Source organism: Tigriopus californicus, chromosome 4 (assembly GCF_007210705.1).
Source record: "Tigriopus californicus strain San Diego chromosome 4, Tcal_SD_v2.1, whole genome shotgun sequence".
NCBI classification, from domain to species: Eukaryota; Metazoa; Arthropoda; class Copepoda; order Harpacticoida; family Harpacticidae; genus Tigriopus; species Tigriopus californicus.
The window spans coordinates 10694690-10721353 of record NC_081443.1 but is presented as its reverse complement, the minus strand read 5'-3'; the positions used below and the strand labels follow the sequence as shown (position 1 = coordinate 10721353).

Here is a 26664-nt window from a genome sequence, read left to right as displayed (position 1 = left end):
CAGGCCTTCCACCGAAAGTTTTGAGCCCCAATTTACTTGACTCAAGACCATTTCGAAACTTCCTGTGCTGAAGATGCTTATCTAAAGCCAAGCTGAAAATACTTGGAAAAATAAGTCCTCTCACCATGACGATGATGAGGCAGGCTCATCCAGTTTTCTCCAAGGAGGGGATGGCATCCTGTTTTGTCAAATTTCGGATTTTTCGTCCTCAATTTTGTCGTATTTAACGCCAAGCCGCCGGTCTGATCCGACCCAAATAACTAGTTATCCGGCTGGAAGATCTCAAATTGCCATTTCACCGCATTCAAGAGGTTTCTGGATTTGATGGCTAAATGGCCCAATTCTCACCTTGCTCTAGGCCATTTTGGTGGGAGGTCTTTGTGATGAATGGCAGAAATTTCGTGTGAAAACAGCCAATTGGACACGGTCAGCCATTGTCTTTGGAAGCCTGCCGAGATTTGGTTTCTTATAGAAGCCTTATTATATCTTTCTATATGTGATGTGGTAGGCTCCCGAAAAATAATCTCTGATCAGTACTGACTTAATGGACCAGGATGTGTCTTGAATCCAATGACGGATGAGGATGAACCGATTGAAAGTTCATTTGAAGCGGGTTGGGGGGTATTGAACAGGAGCAAAGAAATTGGAATAAAAACATATACACAATCGTACTCATAACAATCCCGGCACTTTCAGAGTGGTTCTTGGCATGGCACAAGAAACACTTCTCATTTGGGAAAAAGAGTCTGATACAATCCATCACTTTTCTGGGCCAAAAAACCTCTTCACTTTGGAGCTTCCGATTAACCGTAAAAACAAAAAAAAGAACCTTAGGGTACCTGAAGCATGTTTTTACTATCAGCATCTGGATACTAACAGCAGTATAACCTAAATTGAATGTCAAGCCCCTCTCAAGAGTCAGCCTAAAAGCTGTTTCACTACGTACAGTAAACATAATCTTGAAAACCTTTTTTCGAGAACTGAACTGTGCCACCCTGACCAAAAATGGAGTTTTTCCTTTGGCCCGTTCAGAACAATACCCATCGCGGTACCGGCTTATTGTGGAGCCTCATCCGTGTCTGATCTGGGGAAAAAACTCGATTGTGGGAGTGTGCGTAAATGCATTTATCTTCATTACCATAACGCTTGAAAAGCTGGATCCCCCAAAGAAAGAGATTGAAAAGGGCGGTCAAAAACACTTTGATACCTCCGCCGCCGCCGATACCCACCCGATGGCTATTGTGCGCTTAAAAGGACATATATACACCTCAAGTGAAGACCTCAGAGGTGATAAAAGGCGGTGACTTTTCCTTGTAATCCCCAACGACAAGAAGAAGAGGAAAAAGTTTCATTTTCAATGAAGGGATATCAACATATTCGCGACTTCCCGCACTCCACGGCCAAGTGGCAATAAGATAAAGCAACTTGGGATGGTTGTACGCTTGATCTTAAATTTTGAATGAATCTCGGTCATGTTCAGGTTGGAAGGAAGCAATCCAGTTCTCACAAACAGAAATCTAGATGGTTTTCTGAGACAAGAGGGCTCTGACAGATCCGGTTTGAAGGCTTGAATGGTGCCGAGCCTCAAGGAGGAGAAGGAGGGATATTCAACGCGTTGATTGAAAACATCGCTTTTCTTCCAAAAACCTTTTTAACACTATGTCGTGACAAGATACGGACTTTCAAAGGGTTCCAGGGCAATTTTAATGAGCACCCCAACGACTCTTCTATATCGTTCACTGCATCTCCTCGAAACACTTCCAAAGAGTGGCAAGTAGAAACCCCCAATTCCAATTAACTTAACGTAAGAATATTTACTTCCTCGCACCACCAATCCGGCCAAATTGGGAGCGTTGGAAAATGCGAGTCTGAATTTTAGGGAACAATAACTCGGAGCAAATGCAAGCCGTAAAAGGTCTTATCGATATTTAGTCAAATGAGCTTGCTTGCTGGTCGCTTCATTTGTAATGACTTGACTAAATATGGCCTTGTAATTCAGAACAAGGGGTCTGTGCTCTATGGAAGGGTACTACGTACATAGATGGAGAAGGTGCTATCGGTATGGGTGAGTTGTTCTCTGAGTGGAAATAGGCCGTTTTAATTCAATGTATTTGAGCATGGTCTGTGAAGGTTTTTATCTCGGATCATATTCGGTTTGGGTGCCAACATGGTCAACGGAGCACTTATTGGAGACGAATTTATGAATTTATGAAGTATCGAGCCTTGCTGGGAATGACTTGATATCATGGAAGGAAGCTTCAGATGCCTGCATTCTTAGGTAGCAAGCAGGTTAGCTTTTGTCTTTCAAATACACAAGACTTCGTGGCGTGTATGTTGTGGGTCTATACATTATCTTTGAACATTGAAAGTTCCAAAAGAAGCATGGATATTTTATGATATTTTGGACACGCCATCTGGAAAGTGCATTCATTTTCACTTGCACGTACAATTTTCTTCCAAAAACGGTGACTAGATATTGCTCTGGGCCAAGTTTGATCTTGGAATCGAGCAACGTAAAATATAGATAGGCCGTAAACAATTCTTTAAAACAATGAATTATTGAAACCCATCTCAAAGCCTCAAGTTCCTGCAAAAAAATAACAAAAGTTCCAAGGCTAAAGTTCTACTCTGTTATTCTTATTCCCCATAGGTTTTTGTGGCTATTTTCGCTTTGTATTTGACATTGATATTGAAAGACTCGAGTCTGCCTTCAACAAGTAATGCTGTGTGATGAAGGAAATATAAAGATCAAGTGGTTTTGAACAAGACCTGCTTCTCCTTCCGAGGAGTACTTGAAGTCTCCAAACGAATAATCAAGGAACATTCCTATGGCAACAAGCAAGTCCAGAATTGAATTGAATTGAATTATAGACGACAGTATTTTGAGAAGGAAATGGGACATCATCAAAAGTCCCTTGTTTAATTCAAAACATTCCGTACATTGAGCTTGGCCATCTTGGTCACAAAAATTGTGCTACTGTAACATAACAATACTCTAAAATAAAATCGGTTGAATTCAAGATGAGCTCAAGGATTTAACCAAGCCAGACACTGTTTTTTTAAGTGTACAACATGGAGGGTTATGACAAATGGGTTTTAATGACCACTTTAAGAATCTCAGTATTAGCATCAAAGTATAAGTTGGATAGTTGAACATGCCCAAAAGTCGGATATCTACTCTCCCTAGCAAAATTTGACGAGCTTCACGATAATAACTAAAAAGTCTTATTGAATCAATCAATGATAAATAGAGCATGGCTTTACTCGTCGGAAAGCTTGAAAAAATTAAAACCGAAGACAAAAAGTCCGCCGAGAGACTGTTCAAGTAGTGAAGCCAGAACCTTTTTATAGCGTGGGGATCTTTTGTGAAACCTCCTTCATAATTACGATCGCAGTCTCATCGTTGTAAGGGAGTGAGGACATTTGACGTGATATGAGACCATTTATCATCCTTTCAGATTGCTTGGAGGTAGTTGGAAAATTACACAGAGGGACACACATACACACATGGGTTGAGAATGTAGTGGGTCAAATTTAGCAAATATCTAACTCGATTCTCTCAGGGCACTTAATAATATCGCTAAATATCACTGCAGGATCAAGGCAACATTTTTTGGATTGCTGCTAGCTTATAATTTAAAATGGAGCCATTGCCAGCCCGATCCAAGATCTTCTAGGGAAGACGTCGAGGAAGAATTCGTAAATATAAACCAAGCGAAATAATGGGTGCTCATATTCATTTTAGTCACGCAATTTACCCACGAAAACCTCCCCCAAATAGCAGGCTATGAATTTCCTGCCGAACATTCTAAAATTCACGGATCATCATTGACCTTTGTCAAAGGGCCCCGAAACGTCAAAACCATTTCAAGTTATGAACTGAGTGAAGGGACGCACAGTATAATGGGTATTGAATTTTTGTCCCGGGTAATTTCCACTTTGTTTTAGAGTCTCAAGGCGTTGGGAAGCGTCTGGTAATTCGATTCATGCGAGTGTCAGGTCCAATGTTTGCACACTCTTCGTAAAGTTTATAAACCTGTTGAAATCCATCTTGAAGGCATGCATTCTCCTCTACCAGTATACCATTTCAGAGGTCATATTTCGTTCGTTTTGGGTGCCAAGTCGCGTACGATCTTCGAGGAATAATCTGCTTTTCATCAGTTCGAATAACGATCCTCACTTGAGCTGCAGTTTTGAGCAATTACCTCATGCCGCTCTTGACATTCAGACATCCAGGGGGAATCTGATAAAACACTGGAGGAGGCTTTGGAGCCACCTCAAGATCCCTCCAAAGACAAGGATTTTTCATGTGAACAGGGATCCGTGGTAATTGCCTTCAGGGTCATGTACTAGGTCTCATTAGGATATATTTCGGATTGTGAACAATCCCTGGCCACACTAGGCAAAACCTGCCATTGTCAAATTGGACATTTCGCTCGATAAACTACCTTCCTTGAGGTAAATTGCGTGTGTCATAGATACACGGAATATTTCAAACATTGTTGCTCAAGTGTCATAATCTAGCCGACTCATCTGAGATTTGCACCCTTGCCTCTGAAAGTTCAAGCCCCAACTCATTTGTCAATCCAAGTGTCCCTTTTAGAGTGTCAAAGCCAATAGTTGAAGGGCGTATCGTTCAAGATCTGGCACGATGCACGTGTTTGAAAAAAGGAGTTCGGGGAAAGAAAACCCCTCCAAACTCCAGAATCGGTTGTTGGCTCTCTTGTCTAACTTATTTGGCGTTCCTCTAGCTCTCATTTACATTGAAATGCCTTTTAGCTGCTATCAGTTTCGCAATTGCTGGAGGATCAAGTAAAGGAAACTAGACAAACGAGGCTAGGTGTTGTATAAATGGGAGGAGCGGAGACGGCTTCTCTTAGAACAAAAGAGATCAACGCCCAGTTTAAAATGCAAAGTGGCATTTTCAGATAAGAGCGCATTTATTTCCTCAATGAACGATGGATGCATTTGCTCCATTTTGTGGTCGGATTTTTTTAGCAGTTCGGAGCGAATTGTCTACCGGCTGGTAAAGTATAGAGATCCATCATGGGCAGAGTAATCATTGGAATCATCTTGTCCATCAATCATGCTCTTGGGGAAAAATGAATTGAGATCTTTCGACAAATTTGAGGCCTTGTGCATTCAGAGTTCAATAGGTCGTTGATAGGGGCTCTTTTTAGTCTAAAAAAACGGTCATCGGTCAAACCACGAATTGATGGCATTGAATCTCCCCTCGAAGATTTTGATGGCAAATCGCCGAATCTCATGGGAACGAGTTTCATCATTGCCCTAGAATAAAAACTGCGTTATATTCTTGAGGTCTCCTTCTCAGCGACATCCACATACACATTTCATAACGGATCAATACTCCTGATTTCGAAGTCAAAGGGCAAAACATGTCTTCAGCGGAGCTCCACAGGGTGCCATGCTCAGTCCCCCTTTCCAGTCTGATGAAGTCAAAGACAATGCCGAGATGGGTACATGGACTTCCAAGAGACGGCCGATCATTAATACTTAAACGGACATACAGTATTACTGTAGCAAGCCTAGAGATGATTTAAAGATTGCAATATGTCACCTTGTGGATATCGACTCGCGTCATTTTCAGTACGTCACGGTTTCATGTAGAAAAATGGGTTCGAAGAAAAATGGAGTTTCCTTGAACCAATCGTGATTTGAAGTCGGACTTTTACCATTGGATGACGAATACTTCTCCGTTAACGGAGAACACAGAATAAGACTGATCAGTGGAATTTAATTCCAGCCATCAATCAAGAAGGCACAGTCAGTCACGATTTTCCAGGTTTTTTTCTGGAGGGGGCAAATGCATAAATTTATGCGCCATTCTCCAAGTTAGTTAAGTTGTCAAAGCACTCTCGGACGCTTGCAATCTCAATTCTGAATTGGAGGATATTCCAAATCGAAGACTTTTCATCAACCAAATGAAGCACCTTTTAAGCGGACATAGTACCCAAGCAATGGTAATCGTCGAGAATTGGCCAAGAGCGAGAATGAGCTTTGACATAATAGTGGAGCGCCGGCGAGCCCTGCAGAAGCCGTACAAAAGTTGAACTTGCCAAGGTGCAATTATTTTCAAATTTAAATTCCCATTAAAGGAAGGATTGTGACAGAGCGATGGATTCGAAAAAAACTAAATACCTGGAATCGTTGAGTTTTAGGATATAGATCGGATCAAAATATGATGGTCAAGCTTTAAAAACCGTTTGTGTATAGCATAACAGATAACAGCTGCTTACATTCTATAATAACCTTCATTTGATCGAAGTTGTCGAACTATTTTATTATTTAACCCTGCACGCTCGGTTTCTCAGCGTGGTTTAGTTTTCCTTGAAGGGGGAAAAAGTGAACTGTGCCATTTGAAATAGCGTAAGGAGGAGAGAAACAGGCGCCAGCGGTGAACGGAAGCCCAATTTTGTTTCATGAACTAATTTGGTGAGAAATATATGAACTCATTACATGAGGAGGGAAAATCCATGTCATTTCCTACTCCCTTCCCAAACGAAACGCCAAGACAAGTAAATAGCACATAGAAAAAAGAAGCAACTAGTACAATTGGCCATGTGGCCCTGAGATCAAAATGAACAAATCAACGGTAATTACACCCATGACATCGTCCGTAACCGAAAATGAGTGCAATAGATCCCACAAAAACCTCCCTCAAATCTTCTTAAATGGCTCCTCAAATTGTCCTGTAAAAGATTAATCCTTATGACTGGCGGCCTCCAGCATTACCTTTTGCAAACTCCCTGAAACGATTCCAAAACCATTGCCGACCACCCATGTTGAACCAGACATGCAGGTTATGTGGAACAAATATCTGCACATAGTACAGCAGTGCACATGATGCCTTGTGGAATATCAAATGATACCTACCACTTCAATGTCAATTCAAGCTGGTCCAACCAACACTTATCACATGTCTTCAATTCTGAGTGAATATATCCAAGATCATTAGGAAGAGGGATCCATCAGCCAAGATTAAGGCTAAAAAAAAACGCTCTAGAAATTAAGATAACTTTTAGGACCTCACCATTTGCTTCGAAATCCATCGCATCTTATCTCAAGCCTCATATTGCAGACTTCTCTCCACAAGAAAAAAGGCGACATTTCGAATCCCAGTTGACCATTTGACCTCTCTTGACACCTCATAATTTTCCCTAGGGACCATTGCATATAAACGTGCAATGGGTCTATAAAAACACTTGGATTTCTAGCCACATCCTTGGACTTGGCACTGTCCAGAGTGTGTTAAAAACTTCTTACTTCTGTTCTTGCCCACTTTTTTACCGGTATTTTTAAACTCAAGCCCATCCATAGATAGACCGGTGGGTCCAGATGAGCCAGCTATCCGGGAATGGGATATCCATGATCACATGATCACCTGTCATCTTGGATACCCACGTTTGCATTGGGTTCTTCATGTATAAATTATAAGATCACACTGATGTTCGCTCCTCCGCTTGTTTGAAGAATGTTTGTATTAACTCCGGAGCTTTATCACAAACACTCGCCTCCAGATCTCTGAAGGACAAGGAACATTGGATATTTATCTCCTTCGGATGGATTGGGATGCAAATCTCCGCGCTCTTCATCCGTCACTTTGTTCGTTCTAGAACTCTGCATTTAACTTCCCGAGGGGAAAAAGCCTATACGCAAATTGGCCTGACTAATCAGCAGAGCAAAAAGAAATGTCTTAAAATGTCATGTCTCTGAAGGTGCTTTGATTCTCATTAAGATCAAGGTCTTGCCTCCGACAAAACGGGAATATGCTCGTATCTACCTAGGGGTGTTTCAAGGCATCTGATTCCAGGGATCATGAGCCTGACTCTTGATCTACCATCAAGCGTACTTTCTTCCATGGCGAACCTGAGCGACCCTGAAATTGAAGATGAGTTGTTCAATTGCTCTTCCCCATCAATCTATTGATCTAGCAGTTGGGAATGGCTCTTGACATTGGAATAAGAAACAATATTGAATCCATATTTCAAGGCGATAAAATGTCTAGCTGATCATAAATTCGTGGCTGGATGACATGATTTGACTAGGTATGGAACTGTGTCATCGTCATTGTTTGCTCGAGACTTTGTTTTTCCACGGCTGAAATCTCTCACGTCATCCTGGATTGAACCTTATAGTCTGGATTGAAGATTTCGAGGTACGTGGAAAACAGCCAATTGGAATAATTGCTGGAGGGCATCCACAGTGAAGATTAAATTATAGATAATCCGGAGGATCCCGAGGATGTGAAGGTGGCAAATGAAGTGAGATTCAGCGTCTCTGAAACGGCCTGTAACCATCCTTTACAGGTCATACTCAACATTCAATCTTTATTCAATCTGCATGCAAAGTGAGTGCCAGCCAGCCGACAGAGACGGTTTGATGTTTCCATCCATGCACTCATGGGAATTGAAGAATTCATTTCAATTTCTCGTTAGGCAGGATTCGCCGTTTTGAACAAAGACCATTGTTTGGCAAGCCAAAAGCTGCTCCGGTTAATATGCAAATGAAGACACAAAAATGGAATAACGAAGAAACCCTCGGGAAGTGCATCTCAAGCAAACAAAAGCCTCCCCTTAATTAACCGCAACTTATGAGACCCCAACGTCAACCCTCCAAAGTTTTGTGACTTATGGGAACTACGGCGTGTTTTTTAAAATCTAGGCCAAACAAACATCGTAATGGAATTCAAGGCCACAATCCGAAAACTGATAGCGACACACTTGGATTTCCTGCTTCATAAAAAAAAGTTATATGCTGTGGTGAGTGGCAGAGAGCGTTTTGTGCGAGGCATTTGAGGGAGAGTTGGTAAATGACACCACTTAATCCGAACTGCCAATTTTCAGTTCGTTTTAGAAGCACAAGTGTCAGCACATTCCAAAATAGGTATTTCTCTGATGATGGCCGTGTTGTGTCAGCTTTTGATTGAATGATTTTTGATATGGATCTCCTTTGTCTGCGAAAAGAATAGTCGGTTTTTTTTTCATTTTTCTAGACAGAAAATACTGGGAATACTGCCCGGAGCCATTATTTTCGGGCTTACAAGTAATTAAACCACAAGAGCTCTTGAAGTCACGTAGTTATATATCAATGTGCGCTCCAAATGCGATCTTCCAATCGGAAATCGTTTTAAATGATCTAGGCCTTGGGTTGGGCACTGCTAGAGGTGGAAACCCAAGTCACACAATCAACCTGACTCCCTCCAGAATCGGGCAATATATTTTGACAACCAGTTATTGATGGAGGCTGGCTCCAGATGTCATGGATTGAAACAACTCAAACAAAGGCACGTTTTTCCTCCGTCAAATATCAGGCCAAAAGGAGAATCAAATAAAAGGGATAAAAATGTTTCCGAGACCGTTTCAGTGCTGCTACCACGTCTGCAATTAACAGACCCTTTTTCGTTTCAGGTGTGTCGACGAGATTGAAAAGCCAGACAGAGAGAGAGAGAGAGGCATTCTTTTGCTACTTCTCATAGTGTTCAATCCAGTCAAAGTCAGTGTGCTCAACAAGAATTAAGTGAAATGAAGCAGTGATTGTGAGAAGAAGTTCGTCGGAAGAGATACTATTCATTCATGATGTACAAACTCGTGCAAACTATCAACTCCACCAAATTCCGGACCGAACCATTTGAGGATTTCTATGAACAATACGAGGAAATCGGAAGGTGAGATCGAGTCGTAGCCCTTCTCTTAGGGTTTTGGTGTTTTATTCCAAGTAATCGTAACTTGCCAGATGAGTTCTTTCCGGGACTTCTAATTAAAAGGACATAAATTAATTTGGGGTTCCCCGGAAATTGCCCATATCTTGCTTGTTTCAAAGTAGAACGAGGGTTGTTCTCGTGCTGCGTACTTTGAGCTCCATCAAAGCTGTCTTGTAGCATCTGAAGTAATCGTCAGTGGGAGATAATTACAAGTCTCGAAACATCGTCAGTCTCATTCACACTCGTCATAAAAAAAGGTCCAGATCAAACCGTCAGTTCCTTAAGGCTCTGGACGATAGTATCAGTAAATCATTGGTTGAACTTGCTCAAAATTGCTCGTTAGAAGAGATAATGATCTGATGTCCGGTCCCGCCAGTGACTACGCTACTATTGAGCAGAGGCTGGAAACCTCTTGTACTAATGAGGGTATCATTACCGATGTCATTTTTCAAGTCCTCGTCAAAGGGGCCTCCTCCGTGGCCAAAAGATCGGAGACGACGAAGTTTCCTCGAGTCTCGAACACTCTCGGATCCGGGCAGATCTGCCAGGGTCATTCTTCGGCCGGAAGAGAGCCGATGCAAGGATTGAGATTGTTTTATAGGCACGATCTTCGAGTTGGGGCTAATTAGGAAGACCTCTTGATCATGATCTTCCTTTCCTCTTAAGGTCAAAGGGTTCTCCGAGAGTTCAATCTGTTCCTTGGTTGGGAAGAAATCGTTCGGTAAGGATGTGAGCGATGCCAGAGCTGATCGAGATCGCTGACGTGAAGTGATGGTGGCAAATTTGCTCTGATCCAGGGTTGACGATCGATTGGTGAGGGTTTCGGGCTCGATTGGGTTGTCCTCGACGGTCTTGAACTTTGCACAGGAAAAAAAGCTTGGGCGGCACGTCCAATGCAGCATCAAGTAAAGCTGGCAGATGATGACGACACTCATCAGGATTCCCAAAGGCCAGACCATGCGTTCAAATAGACGGTAAAGAAGACATTCTCGGTTTAAAGACTGACTGCCAATCGCGGATGACATTTGGCAAGGAGGGTTTCCATCCACTTTATCACTTTCTGAAGTACCGCCATGGTAGTTTGCCATACAAAAGTGTCCATTAATCGTGAAATGACAGGCGGAGGGGTTGTCCACATGCGAAGAGATGCTACTTGCTCGGCAGAAGCACGAAGATCCACTAACATTTTGAAGAGATGGCAAAATGGCGTAGCTTCCGACCAAATTCCAACGGCCTTGTCCCAAGAGCACCAAGGAGCCTAGTTCCAAGCCGACCATAATAGGAAGAGTAATAAGGCCAATCCCGAAGGCCACTTTGGCCCACAAGGGTACTGCCCTTTCAAGGGCTCGACTGTCGTCTACATCGTCAGGTTGCCTTTCCGTGGTCGTGCTTGAAGGCTTCGATAGCTTACAAAGACCCTGCAGTCTTTGGGGGACCATAAGCCAGACCTTGGGTCTCAATGAAGATGCGTGTTTTTGACAAATTATGTGAATGAATGAAATGGGGGCCAAGGCCAAACCCACAATGGCCAAAAGCCAGGTCAAAGATGAGGGATGGTAGAAGAGAGCGTTTAGATGAGAAGATGTGAACAAGGTCAAGGACGCAGTGGTCAAGGTGGCAGTTATGAAGACCAGGCCCTGTAGATAGGAGCAGATTTTCCACATTTTGATCTCAATCAACTGGAACTCTGAAAGTTTCTGTAATAAATTGGAGATCTTTTGGCTGCAAGAATGTTATATAAAGGTTTGCTAGCAAATGCATTCTTTCTAGGGTGACCAAGTTTGAGCATTCCCATAAAAGATCTACACCTATGACGGAATATTGAGTGCAGTGCCAAAGACATGTAATCAAATTGATTATATGTACCGTTTTAAGCCACTGACTCGATCGGTATTACATAGGAAAGCTTAGATTTATGATAAACTATAAAACAAAAAGAGCATGGTTCTCTGGAACGTACTAAAAAACGTAATGATAGGAATCATGGAATTATCCGGATTCTCATTGAACTTCTTGTACAGCCTTTAAAATTTAAAGGAGATTTTTCATGCGAAATGTATCCACAAGTCCATAGCTTTACATGACATCAAGTACAATAGTAAGACTTGGACAAGTTTTTGACTAAAATTCCTGATCAACCCTTTGTTCAAGGGCCAGCCCTATCTGTCAACTCTAATTCGTTGGTCGATCAAATAATTTGTGAATGTAAAATAAGCACAATAAGTTTCTCGTCTTGAACTGGTGGGAATTCCATTTCCAGTTGTGGTAAGGAAGTCCGAAAAAAAAATAAAGAGCCGATTTGGTAGTGGTTTAGAGATAAATGAAACTTAAAAGCGAATTTTGACCTTAGGACAACACAAAAGTGAGTGTATTGGATACATAGTGAATCCTAAGCTAGCTCAGGAATGGCAAAGCAACTCTGGAAACACTCTGCATTTCAGTCAGTAAAAACTTACATCCCTTACAAGATATTCAAATTTAAAATAATGTCAACAATGTCTAATGTTTAAGTCAGTGCGACACAATAGGGCTAAAGATGAGACTCTCCTGGAACATCTTTTGGGTCAAATTCATTATGCTTTATTACTATGCTCAGTCATTTTCATCTCTCCCAAAACTCCCCGTTCAACCTCTGTTGTTATCTAGCCACCCTGATTGAAACATCAATAACTCATAAGTAGACTTCAGATCAAAAGGTAACTTCCCCAACCTAAGGTTTTGCCTTTTTATGCCAAATTTTGGACAAATGGATTAAAAGGTGTTTTTTTACGATACTACTCTTTTGACATTTTCATGCTACTTTGACAAATATGGGTGGTATCTAAACGTTGTTTTGATTGTCGTAACCATCTTTACAACTGACACTAATATTTCAAAAATGAACTTGAAAATGTAAAGAAAATTCAGGGTTATGTCTCCAAAATAAAAGATATGCTTTCTCAACATTTGCTGCTTTGTTTCTTTCTATTCGGCCATCCAGAGAAACACGAGCATTTTCCAATTTGCGGGAATTTGAATCTACTCTTGCGAGAACAAGAAAGTAAGAAAAGAAGAAAACGGCATAGGCATTACTTGCCAAAATCAAATTAAGGCCAAAGAGCGCATTATGATTATATTTGAAATACACTTTCTTCCCGTGGTATTATGTTAAGTGACTTAGTCATCCTATTTTGATTTTTTTTAATATAATTTGATTGGTTCGTCTTTTGATTGCCTAAGGCCCAGTCAAACGAAACTTTTAGGATGATGCAATTAAACATTTAAGGGATTACTGTATTTCAACATTTTTAACAACGTGCTTAACCTACAAAAATGAAATGAAAAAAAAAATTCAATGGTCCAATTTGGTAGATCCCATTAGCATCCTTACTTAGAAATTATCCATGACTGTGCTTAATACAAAGCTTTCATATTTTACCCTACTAAAAGTCTGGGACATCCTCCGGCATCTATCCTATTTTGTGACAAGCCTGTATCCATTGCATTATTTTGCTTCGACAAATGAGTCAAAATCAACAATATTTTCTCAAACATTTCACTACTTTTCTGGGAATTGCCTACTTTTTAAGGTTTTTTTTTACTACCTTTTTTCCGAAGTCTACTCATTAGAAGTACTGCGTTCGGTGGAAGTTAAAAAGACCTCCTCGAACGTCTCTTGACTCTTGAGAAGGTAGAGCTGGCACTCTCCCAAAGGAAACCAATATGTGTTGTAGTTGTCCGTGGCTCCGTTTCGGCCCCATCCCAGTCGTGGGGCGCCTTGATGTGACCTTGGTGAAGGCCACCCTTGGGATATTCGCTCTGGCAGCTTGGAACAACATCATGAAAGGGATGGTTCCGGAAGAGGGGCCGTTTCCAGATTCACAGGCTATTGTCTTGGGTAAAACGACTGGATTTGACTTTGTTCATAGCCTCGGTGGCAACTTTGCTTTTGCTTTCTTTTCAGGCTTGCAAATGTTTCTTCTGTCCCTTTATATGATGTTTACCATGATCTATTTCTTCTTTATTCCCATTGCTTTGAACAAACTCACGCGATCACGGGTTTTAGCGTGTTTTGCCGCCTTGAATTATGGCTTTCTCTTCATTGGATTCACGATTGTGGGCATTTATCGTCTTGTTGTCCAATTCAAGCCTGTAAAGGCCGATAAACTCTTGGGCCCTCCTCAGCTCTTGTTAATCCTGTCCACCTTGGTTGACACCGTCTTGATTATGAGGCATTTTAGCATGTGCAAATGCCATGAAATCCCGAGGTTGTGCCGCAAGAAGAAACCGGGCAATGCAGAAGATCATGTACCCTTGGAAGTTTTGGTCAATCCTGCCATCACGGAAGACGAACCCAATGAAGCTTTGGCCATTCCAGAGGCTGCGCCTGACAATGCCTCTCGTGAAATGTCCGTGAACCTCCCCGAAAATCAAGACCATTCCGATGACACTGGCCTTTCTGGCTCGGCAGGCGACAAAGCTGAAGCCTCATCCTCTCGACCTGTGAGCATGGTAGATTTAAAGGTTAGTCAGGAAGAGATTCAAATTGCCAAAGAGAAGTTGAAGAAAGGAGGATCAGTGGACTCCTCATTCCGCGATTATCGAGTGCCCAGTGTCGAATTGGGCCTTGAGGCCTTGGATTTCGTACCTGAGGAATGCGATCTCGAATCAGAGCCCGACAGTGTCTTTCCTACAAGTGCCAATGACTCCCAAAGAACAGATCTGGACCTCGAGGACTCGATCCAAATTGGCGTGGATCCGCCCAGAAAAGACCGTTCTCAAGCCAAAGCTAAAAGTATTGGAGGTATGGCATCTGCCAGCGAGAATGTGAATATCAATATCAGGAATCGGTCAATATCTGCGCCAATTTCAATGAAACGTAATGCTACAGTCTCTGTCGATGTTCATAGACAGAATGACGAGCAACAATGAAGAATTAGTGTTTTCTGTACATTTCTTTATGAATGAAAAGTGTACTCCATGTGTCGATTGTAAGCTCAGGATTTTTCTCTATCGAATTAATAAAGTTCGGTTATAACGCATTTGTTAGCGATGGTACTCTGGTTTAATTAGATTTCAGATGTTCCTAGTTGAGTTTAAGCATGGATATAGACCCGTAAAAAACCGAACCATGCATAAAAGGGTAAACGAGGTTCTGTCCCTCACTTTTTCACTTGGACTCGGCTGTCCCTGGCTCTATGCAAGCCTCTACAAATTCAAAGGCGCAAAGCTCGAGTCACAACTATATTCTTCAGAATGGTCGTTGCTTAAAACACACTTAACAAAATTTGTTCCTTTCAAATTGAGCCACACCCATGACTGTTTAAACAACCTGCTGGTTGGTGTAAGGACCGTAATAATGAATTTGGGCCGCATGAAGTGCGCACCCGATGATCGGTAAAATCGGCATGAATATCATGTTATTGAAAACTTCAACAACGTCAACGTTTTTGGACGATATAAAATGTTGTTGCATGTCTGTATCAAACACTGCTTTAAATTTGTTTCCCCCTTTTCTAGTGGTCAATTCGCCGTGGTATTTCGTGTGATCGAGAAGAGCACCCGAAACGAATATGCGGCCAAATTCATCAAGAAAAAGCGGCTCGAGACCTCTCGACGAGGTGTGGCTCGGGAGGACATCCAGAAGGAAATCCACATCTTGGCCGAAATGGAACACGTGAATGTGATCTACTTGCACCAGGTCTACGACACCAGTCACCACGTCATCCTCGTTCTCGAGTTGTAAGTCACGATCTCTATTATTTCGCATGAAAATTCGTCAGATAGAAANNNNGGGGGGGGGGAATCATTAACCACGGTACATCAATAGGCTGGTCTTTGACTGGCGTAGCCTCGAGCAGACTTGTGTCCTCCCCAATGAGACCCGCCTCCGCCTCGGGCCGCCTTGGACCCACAGCGTGTTTCCTGTGAAGGGGTTCCCTCCTGCTCATTGTGAAGAAAGTTACAGCGGGGTCCATAAGCACAGTAGCCGGTGATCCAATACTTCTGGCAATGTTTCGTCTTGTACTTGGCGTTTCTGACCACGTCCCTGAAATCAACGGGAAAGGGGGCATTTTCTTATATCAGATACGGGATTGAAAGACAACATGCAATACCTAAGTTCTCGCCGTCCATGGGCAAATTGGCACTGTTCGCCATATACGCACTTGGATCGTTCCTTAAAATTTCGGCACACCTCCGTCTTGTAGCGAAGGTCAGAGGGATCGCAGTCTTCAGGCGACAAGGGGGCGGAGTGACGAGGGTGAGGGACAAGCAAGCTAGGGGCGTGGGAGCCATGGGGTGGGGACCGACTGTTTTCGTCCTCCCACAATTTCGAGCTCGGGCGGTCAGCAGCCAGATTGGCCCGTTTGGCCGGGGGTTCATATTGAGCCGGGGAGGGACGGGTGTCATCGCGGAGGCGTGTCCATTGGTTGTTGGGACGGGATTGGGTGTGCGATGTGGAACTCATGGTGCAGGTATCTTGCAAGGGCAATAGGTTCGACTAGATTGAGTTGAACACGTGTTTCTAACATTTGCCATGAGGGTGATTTGTTCGTGAGCCAAACTCGTAGGCAAGACCAAAGTGATCGGGGTGCATGACACGAAATATTCTGAACGACAGTGACAAATGTATTGATCTGACATTGCCTTGTATAGAATGCATACTAGGGTGAGCAGATCGTGCAGTTCTTTGAGATGTTTTTTTTGCCACCTCGGTCTAGACATGGCTCCCAAAATGGCAACCCTTTAGATATTTGCCAACTAGTTGAACAAGAGCGCCAAATTTGAAATAACTGCAATTTTTTTTTTCATCTCATCCAAGACTTCGTGGCGGAGAACTGTTCGATTTCATCTCGGAAAAGGAGCGCTTGTCTGAAGAGGAGGCCTCCAACTTTATCAAACAAATCCTTGAAGGCCTGAAGCATATGCACAGCAAATACATCGCTCATCTGGACCTCAAGGTAATGAATGATTCTGAAGAAAAATACTTTTTTAAAACACGAATTAGTAATCGAGCTCTTTCTTTCAGCCCGAAAATATCATGCTCAAGACTGAGAACAGTCCGTTGCTAAAACTCATTGACTTCGGACTGAGTCGAAAGATCAAACCTGGCGAGGAGTTACGTGAAATGTTGGGCACTCCGGAGTTTGTGAGTCCAGAAGTGGTCAACTTTGAGCCGATCTCACTCAACACGGACATGTGGAGCATCGGAGTCATTACCTATATTTTGTAAGAACTCTTTCAAGTCCTTCCTCAACTAAGCCCCTAAAATTCCCCGATAGCCATTGTGTCCAAATACGGCTTTGACAGTCAATGAGCCAAACCCGCTTTTGTCCACATTCCCCTACCTCCAAATGAAGGAGCTCATTTAACATGCACAAGAGCACTTGTCTGTACGCTTGAAACTTGCTCTGTTTTCTTCACACTTCCATTGGTAAATCAAGTTCACGTGTAATCTCAATGGGCCATCTATGCAACCTGAACATTGTTGTGTATCCAGTGGTTATGTTCTGTGTACAGTTGTGATACCAATTCTTCGCGTGGTTTGCTGATGGGTCGTTTCCATTTTAGGCTCTCGGGTGCGTCTCCATTTTTGGGCGATACTCAGCAGGAAACCTACGCGAACATTGTGGCTTGCGACTATGAATTCGACGAAGAGTTCTTTTCCCAGACCTCGGATTTGGCCAAGGATTTCATCAGGAAGCTCTTCGTATTCGAGCAAAGGTAAAAACGACCCTTCAATTCCTTGCTTGAAAGTTAATCTGGACAAAAAACGTAAGTACGGCTATGGTTGCCAGAAGCTCGATGACAGGCACTTCCTTGGATGCAATGGACCTCTCAGCCTAGTCTTCTGCTTCAATTTAGATGAAATCTTAGACCATTAAACTGTTTATTCAGGATGCCATTTGTCATCCTGTTAATGATGAGCTAGACACTCTAGATAAGGCACCCAGAAAAAGCCAAAGCTTTGAACTAGGCACGTGCTGAATTTACCGACGTATTCCTGCGAACGGCTTCAATAGTCAGAATCTCCTCTCTATCACTCAAAACAGTTGGGTTTTTTTTCATGAACCAGAATTGGTACAAACTCATGAGAGAGCCATGACAAAAGTAGTGCACGTGCTTAAAACCCACGATGGTCGGACCCAAGTTATGATAACGAAACCAGATCTGAAACTGCACGATGATTCTACTACGGGCAGTCGATGGTCTTGATTCATGACAATGACTTGAAGCCCTGAGAACATGAAATAATTGCCTCCCGACCAATAATTTAATAGGTCGGACTCGCGGGCTCCCCGGGTCTGAATGTCCTTGTCCTGCATTATTCTTGGCCCATTCCCAGTTATATTTGGGCAAGACCTGAAAACATCCGATTGAAAAGGAATGACGATAATGATGGTAGTGGCATACATTTGGGCAGTCCGCCTTTTTACCATTTGATTGTGTATCAAAAGTATGATATAAAAGCCGAACGAACCATTCGGTCGGTATCTTGGAAGCCAGAGCTTATTTCAAATGGACGTGCTTGTATGGAGTAATCGCCAAATCAAGGGCAGGACTCCGGAGGACAAGTGCTCCCCACATGATTTATTGATATCTCTTCTGGTCATTGTTCCCCTTGGCTTGGAACGAGGTATGATGTCTTGATAGACCTATAAAACCGAGTCCTTTGAATGCTCTCAACTCCCAATTCTCCGCATTTGTTCCCTTCCCCCATTCTCGAGATCAACATTTGTATCTGGTTTAGGCAGACAGGGGCACTACTGAGTGAGCTTTGTGATCGCGGTGGGCTGGTTCAAGTGATTCAAGTGATTCAAGTGAGATGCTGCCTCTAGGCATTCGATCGCTGAATGGCTTTTGATGAATCTTTTAACGCCACATCTTTGCCACCAAGTGAGATACGAACCATTCGGGATTCCTGTCCTATCGGTCTGCTCGCTCGCACTTTCTCCTCCCGACCGTTCTCAGGGGTTGGTTGACTCGCGAGCGCTCGGATCTTCAATCCAATCCCAATGGAAACATCTGGTTCGAGGATTGATCTAGGATCTCGGTCAAGATCTGTGATGATTGGAATGGGCGGGCAATGATGGCGTCACATTTTTCAATCATTGCAAAGTGTTGATATGAGAAATAGTTTCTGATTAAAGCTCTCTCACTCGGAGCCGAGTCTGGGATCGGCTTTGTGGGCCATGACTTTGTACTTTGGAGGGAACGACGGCATTTTGTTTTAATCATGGTCATCAGGCATGATTGTTCATTGATTTCCAGCGCCCAGGCATTGATTAGCCGCCATTATTGGGGAGGACTCGTTTATTCAGACTTAACGAGGACTCAGAGATGGTCAGGAAGAGAAAACCGAATGACCTCTTCAGCAAACAGAGGCTGAGGCTGAGCCTGCTCGGAGGTTGTGGTCTCCTCTTTAGGGGTAAACTTCCAGTTCCGCGTTCTCTGTTTGCGGAACTTCAACAGATCCTGGCGAAGCTTATTGGGCAGAGTGGGGAAGTTGGGATGGTCGGACAGTTCTTTGGCAATGGGTTGATCGGCGGGGGTTGCTGGCTTGGGGGAGAGTTCGTTGGTTTCTTCCGAGTCTCCGGGACATTTATGGGTCCTTTGAGTGACTTTGTAACGGAAGCATTTGCCACAAACGGTGCATTTGTAGGGCATCACACCGGTGTGTATTCTCCTAGAAGCGATGATGACAATGATAATAATGGGCGAGCTGTTGAGACAATCATATCGAATGTCATCTTGTTACGTTAGCTCGCTTTAAAGAATGTCTGAGGGCCATTTTCTGGTCTGAAAACACGTTGAACTGCTTGAACCATTTCATGCTTGGATGATTGGGCATTTTCCTTTATGGGGATGACTGACCTGAAGTTGGCTGAGGCTTTTGCTTTGCTTGGGTTGGTTCTGGAGATCAATTCTTGTTTTGATCAAACGCTTGTGCAAAGAGATTTACAACTCGGAAACAGGGAGATGGATGCCTTTTTGCACATGCAACTCGTTGTAAGCGAACTCGCAAAAATGTTCTTATTGCAATGATAAAACGTGGCTGCTGGTCTTGGGAATTTTTTTTACACTCCTCAGCTTTAGTTCCATTTAGATTGGTTGAAAACAACACAAAATATCTTTCCAAGGATTTGAAGCTGTGCAATGCAAGCAATATGACCTAAAATACCCTCAAAATACCAATGTTTAAGGGCAAAAATTGACAGGAGATTGGAATTGAAATTGGTCATTGCCGTAAAAATGAATGAGGTTGTAGAACGTCCAAGGCATGAATATTTGAAGTTGAAGACATGATTTAGAACTCAAAAAGGAAAAGATGCTTTGATTCTTGCAATAATCTAAGCAATCAGCGCGAAAGTAGTCGGCCAATGAGTTCATTGACGAAAAAGGCATTTTAGGAGGCACCAAAACACTCCATGTTGCATATCTGATGAACTTCAATTTTAATCAGCGTACCTACAAAAAATTATTCAACCATTTGACGATGAATTCATCATTTGTGGATTAAGAATGAAGGTATGCATCACATTTGATGTAGGCTAAAATATCTAGAAATGTGTGTTTTAGCACCGTTTTAAATTAAATTTTCTACATTCAAGCGTCGCTTTGTTATAAAAGGCTTTAGATTCGAGTTTGCGTAAATTGTCATGTCATTGTTTCTTCATTTGTTGTCAAACATATTCAACAGTACAAATACTCATGGCGTATAATTCAATAATATCCAGGGATGAACATTTCATTAAAGAAACATTCGTGGGTCCATAGATGTAAAACCATTTTCATCTATAAATAAAACCTCTATTCCTTGAAATTAAGAGACCCCCAAACCCAAACTTCCTGCTTCGATCCAGGGCAAATCGAACTAAAAAAAAAAGCTTCTTAAAATGCAGCGTCGGATGCATCGTATTAACCATGTCAATAAAGGGAAGTCAGAAGATTGGTTACACCGGCAATAATGATAGCACTCCTTCGATTCACTTAGCAATTTCCGATTTCCGATTGGAGCGCTCAAAAAAAAAACCTCGACAAGATCAAAGTGCGCATAAAATAAGTGGGGCCCTAGTTGAACCTGTTTTCGAGCAGACCTCTCTCTTCTTCCAAGCTCTCAGTAAGAGCCAAAAGCCATTCTACAGTAGATCAGATGCTACTTGACCCAATGAAGTGTGAATGAAGCCTGTCATTCAATGAAACGTACGTACCTGTGTACCAAGTAGGAGACCCGTTGGCGAAAGCTCTTGCCGCACGTCTCACATTGAAAGGGTCGCTCTCCGCTGTGAATTCGCTCATGGTTCTGAAGGGTCGAGAGCTCTTTGAAGGACCTGCCACATTGTGAGCAAGTGTAGGGTTTCTCGTCCGAATGATAGAGCATGTGCTTGTGGAATGATTGCTGAAACGTGAAGGCCCGATCGCAGATCTTGCACCTGTACGGAGTCTCGCCTAGATGAAACGGGAAAATTAATTCTATCTGGGAGCAGTAATTAAATGTAATGTACGACATGCCCGATTGGAGGGGAGAGATCTGCAACTGCAATCGAACATAACCCCCACATGCCAAGATGAATGTCTACTATCCATCGAGAGGGAACCTTCCCTCTTCATCGGACGGATTGAATGGGCAAGTTTAAGTTATGCATTGTCTAAGTTGAGGGGAAATAACGAGCCTTAGTGAGACAGCCAGTTCCATCCAGACCGACTGTCTCGGGTCCTTTTCGAGATTTTAGGCCCCGGTTCCTTATCATGATAAATGTCAGCTCTTTCTTCGAATTACTGGCCAAGTTTTAAACGAGCTGATAATTTCGCTATTTTGATCAGATTGCAGTGCATCTAGATATTGATGGGGTGGTTTAGGTGCATAAGTATTACTTTCAGAACGTAGAGATCGTTCTAACGTGATGCTAATATTAGTTGTTGTTTTTTTGGACTTTCTTACCGCCATTGGGGCTGGAATTCATCAACAGTTCAAGACGTAAAAAGTATTCCGATTGATAAGCTTGCACATCATCATGCTTTCATCGATTATTTTGCCATCCCAAATAAAAGCTAAATGAACTGATTTGAAACAACAGCCCAAACCGTAAGCCACAAGATCCAGAAAAGTGACCAATTGCTGCCTATTTTGTTACAGATTTTTTAAGAAAATTGGTTTGTACCAAATTAGACTGCAGAACCAAAAATAGGTGTAAAGTTGATCATCTCTCTCTGTTCTTTTGATCAACTTCGCTTGGTCAATCTATCTCGCTCTGTGTCCCTTATTTCCGGAAAAAAATGCGTCCTTTAATGATAATAATAATGTTGATCTACTTTATAAAAAGCAGGGACTTATGAGTTCTCCAACTTGACCATGACTAACAATCCGGACTCAGTGTTAGAATGTGACAAGATAAATTTGATATCCCACCAAGTCCCGAGTTGAGGTGTACCACGTAACGACGGCCCATTCCCTTGACGAGGTTGATGAGAGAATCTACTTGTTAATCATTAATTAACTACGATAAATTTCGGGTCTTCGTCTCCATCCTCCTCCTCCTCCTTCTCTCTCAACTTGAGTCGTATTCCCCAGCAAGCACAAGCAGGACTGGGTCGATTTATGGGCTTGAACCCGTCAACATACAGTGGGACGATGAGAGGGCATTTTCTCACAAGCTCGTTTTTGGCTAACCTGTGTGAAGGCGGTTATGTTTCTTCAAGAAATACTTGGTGGTGAAGGACTTTTGGCACACTTTGCATTCCCAATGTCGTCCTCCCGTGTGAAGTCTCATGTGTTGAGTCAATTGAATCTCGGTTGGAAACACTTTAGAGCATTGGGAACAAGTCACTCCCTGCTTGAGTGGAACCGTTGGCAACAAAGAGTCAGGGTCGCCACGTGATTGTCTTATGTGCGAGACAGAGTGAAGTACCAGTTCCGAGTTGGTCTCGAAGCCTTGAGAGCAAACCTGGAACACGACAAGGTAAATGGAATGGACATTAAGCACCTCAAAATGAACGCTAAAGCCCCCCCACTGACCTGGCAATGGAACCGGTGGCCCGCCACATGGATGTCGTAGCTTCCCCTATCGTTGAAATCTAAATTGCACTTGACACAAGTGAGTTTCTCGCCCACAGTCGGATGAAACTCATCCGTGGCTCCGTGAGACTTCTCGTGAATGTCACGTCGATATTTATTGTTGAATTTCCGGTTACAAATGGAGCAATGGAATGTGCCTTGTCCATTTGGATTGTGAACCACACGCTCGTGAACCAGCAGACTGCCTCGTAATTTGAACAGCTTGCCACAAGTCTTGCAGATGAATCGCTGATCGTTGTGGGCGGATCGGAGGTGTATCTTATAATTATCAAAGGAGGTGAAGATCTCATCACAAAACCGACAACCGTATTCCTCACAGCTTTTTTCGTCACCCTGATTTGGCCACTGAAAACCAAACAAATATTAAGCTCGATGATAGGCCCTTTTATGTTCATGCCATAATGTCAAGTTCGGGGTTTCACACAAGCAGGAGTTATTGTCAAGTTACTGATAACTTGATTGTTTGGCACCAATTCTGGCTCCACTTGGAGAATGACAAACCATTTGCGAAACCAAAGACTGTACACTGATCAAAAACAGTTCCTCATCTACCAATAATCTAGAAAGTGTCAATTTGTCTTCTCCACCAGGAAGTGCAAAAAGTTATGGCATGCAAAATGGTAATTCATTGACATGATTGATAATGTCAAATTTTGCAACACATTAGTCATTGAAGGAAGTCCAAATATGGATTTTTACCCTCATTGGTTGATCAAATGGATTAGTCTAGCTTGCTAACCACCCATATTGTGTCAATATCACTTATTACATGACGGAGGGAGCTCATATTCACAAAATATCACTCTCAGTGAAGTATTACATAAAAATTCATGGTTTCTCAACTTTGAAAGCTTTCAGCTAATAAAAATCCCAAGCCAGTGGCCAAATTGACCACGTTGAGTGCCAACGAGGTTCTAAGATTGAGTTATGAAAACACATTGTTTCAATATGCATGAAGGCATTGCCAAAATGGAAACGGAGTCTCCATCATAAGCTGACGCCACAAATTAAGCAGTCAGGTCTAAGGCTCCTTCAAAGAGTACAAAAAGTAGTGAATGATTCATTCACAAGTAATGACAAGCCATGAAGTGGAATACATGATTTACCAATGCATTGGGGTGATGGCCATTGGCTCCCGGGGTAAGAGCCCCGGAATGGCGTTTGTCTCTGGAATCCCTAATCAGTTTATCAGTCCATGGGGTACGTGTTGTTGTTGTTCCTTCTTCTTCGTCAGGGTGACTGCCTGAATGCATCAATGCTGTGTGGAGTTGCAAAAAGTGCTCATCATCAAAATTCCAACCACAAAGCTGACATTGGGCTGGTTGGGATGGTGGTGGTGTTGATGGTTGTGGTGGCAGAGGAACGTGGTGGCCGGAAGATAATGATGATAATGTTGGTGAGGTGATGACTGCTGAGGCGACGATTGTGGAGTCGTTTGTCTTTGTGGTGGGCTTATTTGGGCATTTCTTCTCCGTCTCGGATTTGGCCTCTCTTGTCACGTTGTCAGATCCTGGAATAAGCTTCTCGTATGAGAACTCCGAGGGAGGAATGATAAATTTGAAAAGTAAAAAAAAAGGCATGATTTTTCCTTGTTCCCTTTCCAAGCCTTCAAAGACATCTTTATTGACGAGAGAGGGCTGTAAATTTTGGGGAATGGGAAAAGGCAATCCTTTGAGAGAGATTGCTGTAAAACATGTTCACGTCCCTATTTGGACTCCATTTTTTCTGCCAAAGAGTCCTCGAATACAAAAAAGGTTACTCGTACCTAGAATGCAATGGTCGAAACTCCCCTCGACGGCAAGCCGACCATTAAGATTTCCACCTTGGTAATGACTTGTTTGCGCCGTCATTTTGCCTTGCAATTGCATCTGTGCACCCTCCGATGCTGTGGAAGCACCCAAAATAAGCCCATCCATCGGCATCTCCAGCCCATTATTCACGAGCTGGCCCTCGTTTTTCCGGACTCGATCATCGTTGGTTGACACACTCGCACCAAGAAGATTGGCGCTTATTTTAGTGAAGCTGGGAAGCGAGAAAGTAGGTGATATTTCATGGAGTGAAGCGTTGATTATTGGATGTTGACCGGCGTTATTGGGAGGGTGCTTCCGCTCAATATGATGCATGGCTGGACAATTATTACTCCGTACTCCGTGGCCATTAACGGGGAAATTATTGGCCTCTTTCTCCTGATTCTTCGGCGATCTCGTCGCCTTGAATCCATTGGAGAATGAGTCTCCAGGATGCGACGGAGAAGACATGACGACATGATCATTACCATTATTCCGCTTGTCGTACTTGCGGTTGGCCTCGTTGTTATTGGGTTGGTGATGAGCGATGTCCTGATGTGGTGCGGAAGATTTGCTCGAATCCTCCAGAAGGGATGTGAAATCATTAAGGATCTCTTCAAGCTCCTCCACCGAGGTGTCATTGGGATTCTCGCCGGAGCTTTGACGATACGAATGCTCTGCCTTTAATACAAACATTCTGGTCTCTAATCCTGATCAGACACCGTTTTCAAGCGGCCAGCAACTAACTCCCTTTCAACACCTTTCAGCACCAAATCTACGGTAGCCTAGAATTTATCTTTTCGAATCGGGAACTAGAGACCAGAATGTTGGCGTGCGAGGCATTGATGTTGGTGTTGGACGGCAATGGCCATCCCGTTTTTTTTTTGCTTTTATGATCTCTCAGATGAGTGGCCAGGTCTAGGATGTTCAAGGCCACCACCGGGCACAAAGGACACTGAATGGTGGAAGTTGCGAGCTCAATCACTCGATCGCAGAGTAATTCCACATTGTGAAATCCATTCGATTTACGACAGAGCGGGCATGTGAGATTAATTGGCATCATCATCTCCAACACTGCCGCCGGCTTCGCTCCTCTTTCTGGGTTCATTGTTTGGTGAACAACCACTTTTTAATCTAAACACCCCCCCTGCCGTTGAAATTAAAAAGGGCGAACCGAACCACTCGAAGGAAGATTCTTCTCCATTCACCAACTCATCTCAAAGACAGGGAGGGAGCAAGAGAGATGACATCTGCAATAGACGAAGCCTCTTCTATGTACCGTGCGTCTCTCGAGTAAAGTGAGTAGTATGTACGTGGAAGAAAAGGCGTCGGGGAGATGACGCACAAACCCGGAGAATGAGCGGATATCCGATTCCAAGTGGATGGTCCTTGACTCCGACAATTCCCACCAGTCAGCTATTACATGGAGTTTGAGTCGCGACTCATACGATATGGTGCACTGCAGCCCTTTGTTTATCAATGCTGCTGGCCGATTTGTGTTCCTTCTGGAAAGCTGAGCATCATCCCTGCTTGCTCCAAGGTTCAAGGCGATGATGATCACGTTCATTTTGGCACGATTCCAAATGTTTACCTCGAATTGGGAATCCACTGACACAGCTGGACCCTGGGTGGATATTTATAGTGACGACGAATCATAGACGGGGGGAAGAGATGATTAATATGATTTATCGATGGGTTCTTGTACAAATTTGAGAATGACTATCCATTTGTTTGGTTTCATTTGCAGGAAGAGGGCCACCGTTGAGGAATGTCTGAACCATCCTTGGATCAAAGTGAGTATTCCCAAACCTAAATTATTGAAGTAGGCACTCCAGGGAAGACTATTTCCAAGTTTTAGTGGCCAACTTTATTTAACGATTGGACGAGGAAACGAGAAGCCCTGTGGAGAATTGCTTGTCAATCGCACACTGAAGGGTCTAGCCATAGAGGAATTAAGTCTCGAGTGAACTCGACCTCCGCTACACTGACTTATTGGTGGTAGACTCAGTCCACCTCTAGGCTTTATCTTGCTATCATGAAGCCCAAAAATTAATGTTTTTTTTTCTAGAGCTCAGCGTTTTTAATGAGTCGAGGTCAAA

At 43.0% G+C, this 26664-nt stretch overlaps 3 protein-coding genes across 6 annotated transcripts in view; 2 read left to right on the top strand and 1 right to left on the bottom strand.

Moving 5' to 3' along the window:
- Positions 1-26664, top strand: part of LOC131878695 (death-associated protein kinase 1-like) — a 61296-nt gene that overhangs the window by 13434 nt on the left and 21198 nt on the right. For all 3 annotated transcript variants that reach the window (XM_059224774.1, XM_059224772.1, XM_059224773.1), the window contains exons 2-7: positions 9429-9685; positions 15221-15442; positions 16524-16662; positions 16731-16930; positions 17273-17425; positions 26313-26358. In XM_059224774.1, the coding sequence (XP_059080757.1) occupies positions 9594-9685; positions 15221-15442; positions 16524-16662; positions 16731-16930; positions 17273-17425; positions 26313-26358 (852 nt within the window). In that variant the 5' untranslated portion in view covers positions 9429-9593. The remainder of the gene's footprint in view (positions 1-9428; positions 9686-15220; positions 15443-16523; positions 16663-16730; positions 16931-17272; positions 17426-26312; positions 26359-26664) is intronic.
- On the top strand, positions 13343-14742 carry LOC131878710 (uncharacterized). Its single transcript, XM_059224811.1, has 2 exons — positions 13343-13598; positions 13665-14742. The coding sequence occupies exons 1-2, from the start codon at positions 13424-13426 to the stop codon at positions 14630-14632; spliced, it is 1143 nt and encodes a 380-aa protein (XP_059080794.1). The 5' UTR covers positions 13343-13423; the 3' UTR covers positions 14633-14742.
- LOC131878700 (zinc finger protein 16-like) lies at positions 14932-26352 on the bottom strand. Of its 2 annotated transcripts, none has more exons than XM_059224781.1 (8): positions 25386-26352; positions 24544-25246; positions 23885-24288; positions 22719-23123; positions 22374-22647; positions 20914-21151; positions 15817-19388; positions 14932-15749 (listed from the first exon to the last, which is right to left on the bottom strand). In XM_059224781.1, the coding sequence occupies exons 1-7, from the start codon at positions 25671-25673 to the stop codon at positions 19037-19039; spliced, it is 2664 nt and encodes an 887-aa protein (XP_059080764.1). In that variant the 5' UTR covers positions 25674-26352; the 3' UTR covers positions 14932-15749; positions 15817-19036. The 2 variants fall into 2 exon arrangements, with proteins under 2 accessions (XP_059080764.1, XP_059080765.1); XM_059224782.1 differs by having other exon boundaries at positions 15868-19388.

Excerpts from the sequence above, each read along its gene's own strand:
- LOC131878710 (XM_059224811.1), top strand. The coding sequence starts at position 13,424 with ATGTGTTGTAGTTGTCCGTGGCTCCGTTTCGGCCCCATCCCAGTCGTG. Across the intron at positions 13,599-13,664 it reads TTCACAGGCTATTGTCTTGG|GCTTGCAAATGTTTCTTCTG; the intron begins GTAAAACGACTG and ends CTTTCTTTTCAG.
- LOC131878700 (XM_059224781.1), bottom strand. The coding sequence starts at position 25,673 with ATGAACCCAGAAAGAGGAGCGAAGCCGGCGGCAGTGTTGGAGATGATG. Across the intron at positions 25,247-25,385 it reads CCTCGCACGCCAACATTCTG|GCAGAGCATTCGTATCGTCA; the intron begins GTCTCTAGTTCC and ends TTTGTATTAAAG. Across the intron at positions 22,648-22,718 it reads GCCACCGGTTCCATTGCCAG|GTTTGCTCTCAAGGCTTCGA; the intron begins GTCAGTGGGGGG and ends GTCGTGTTCCAG.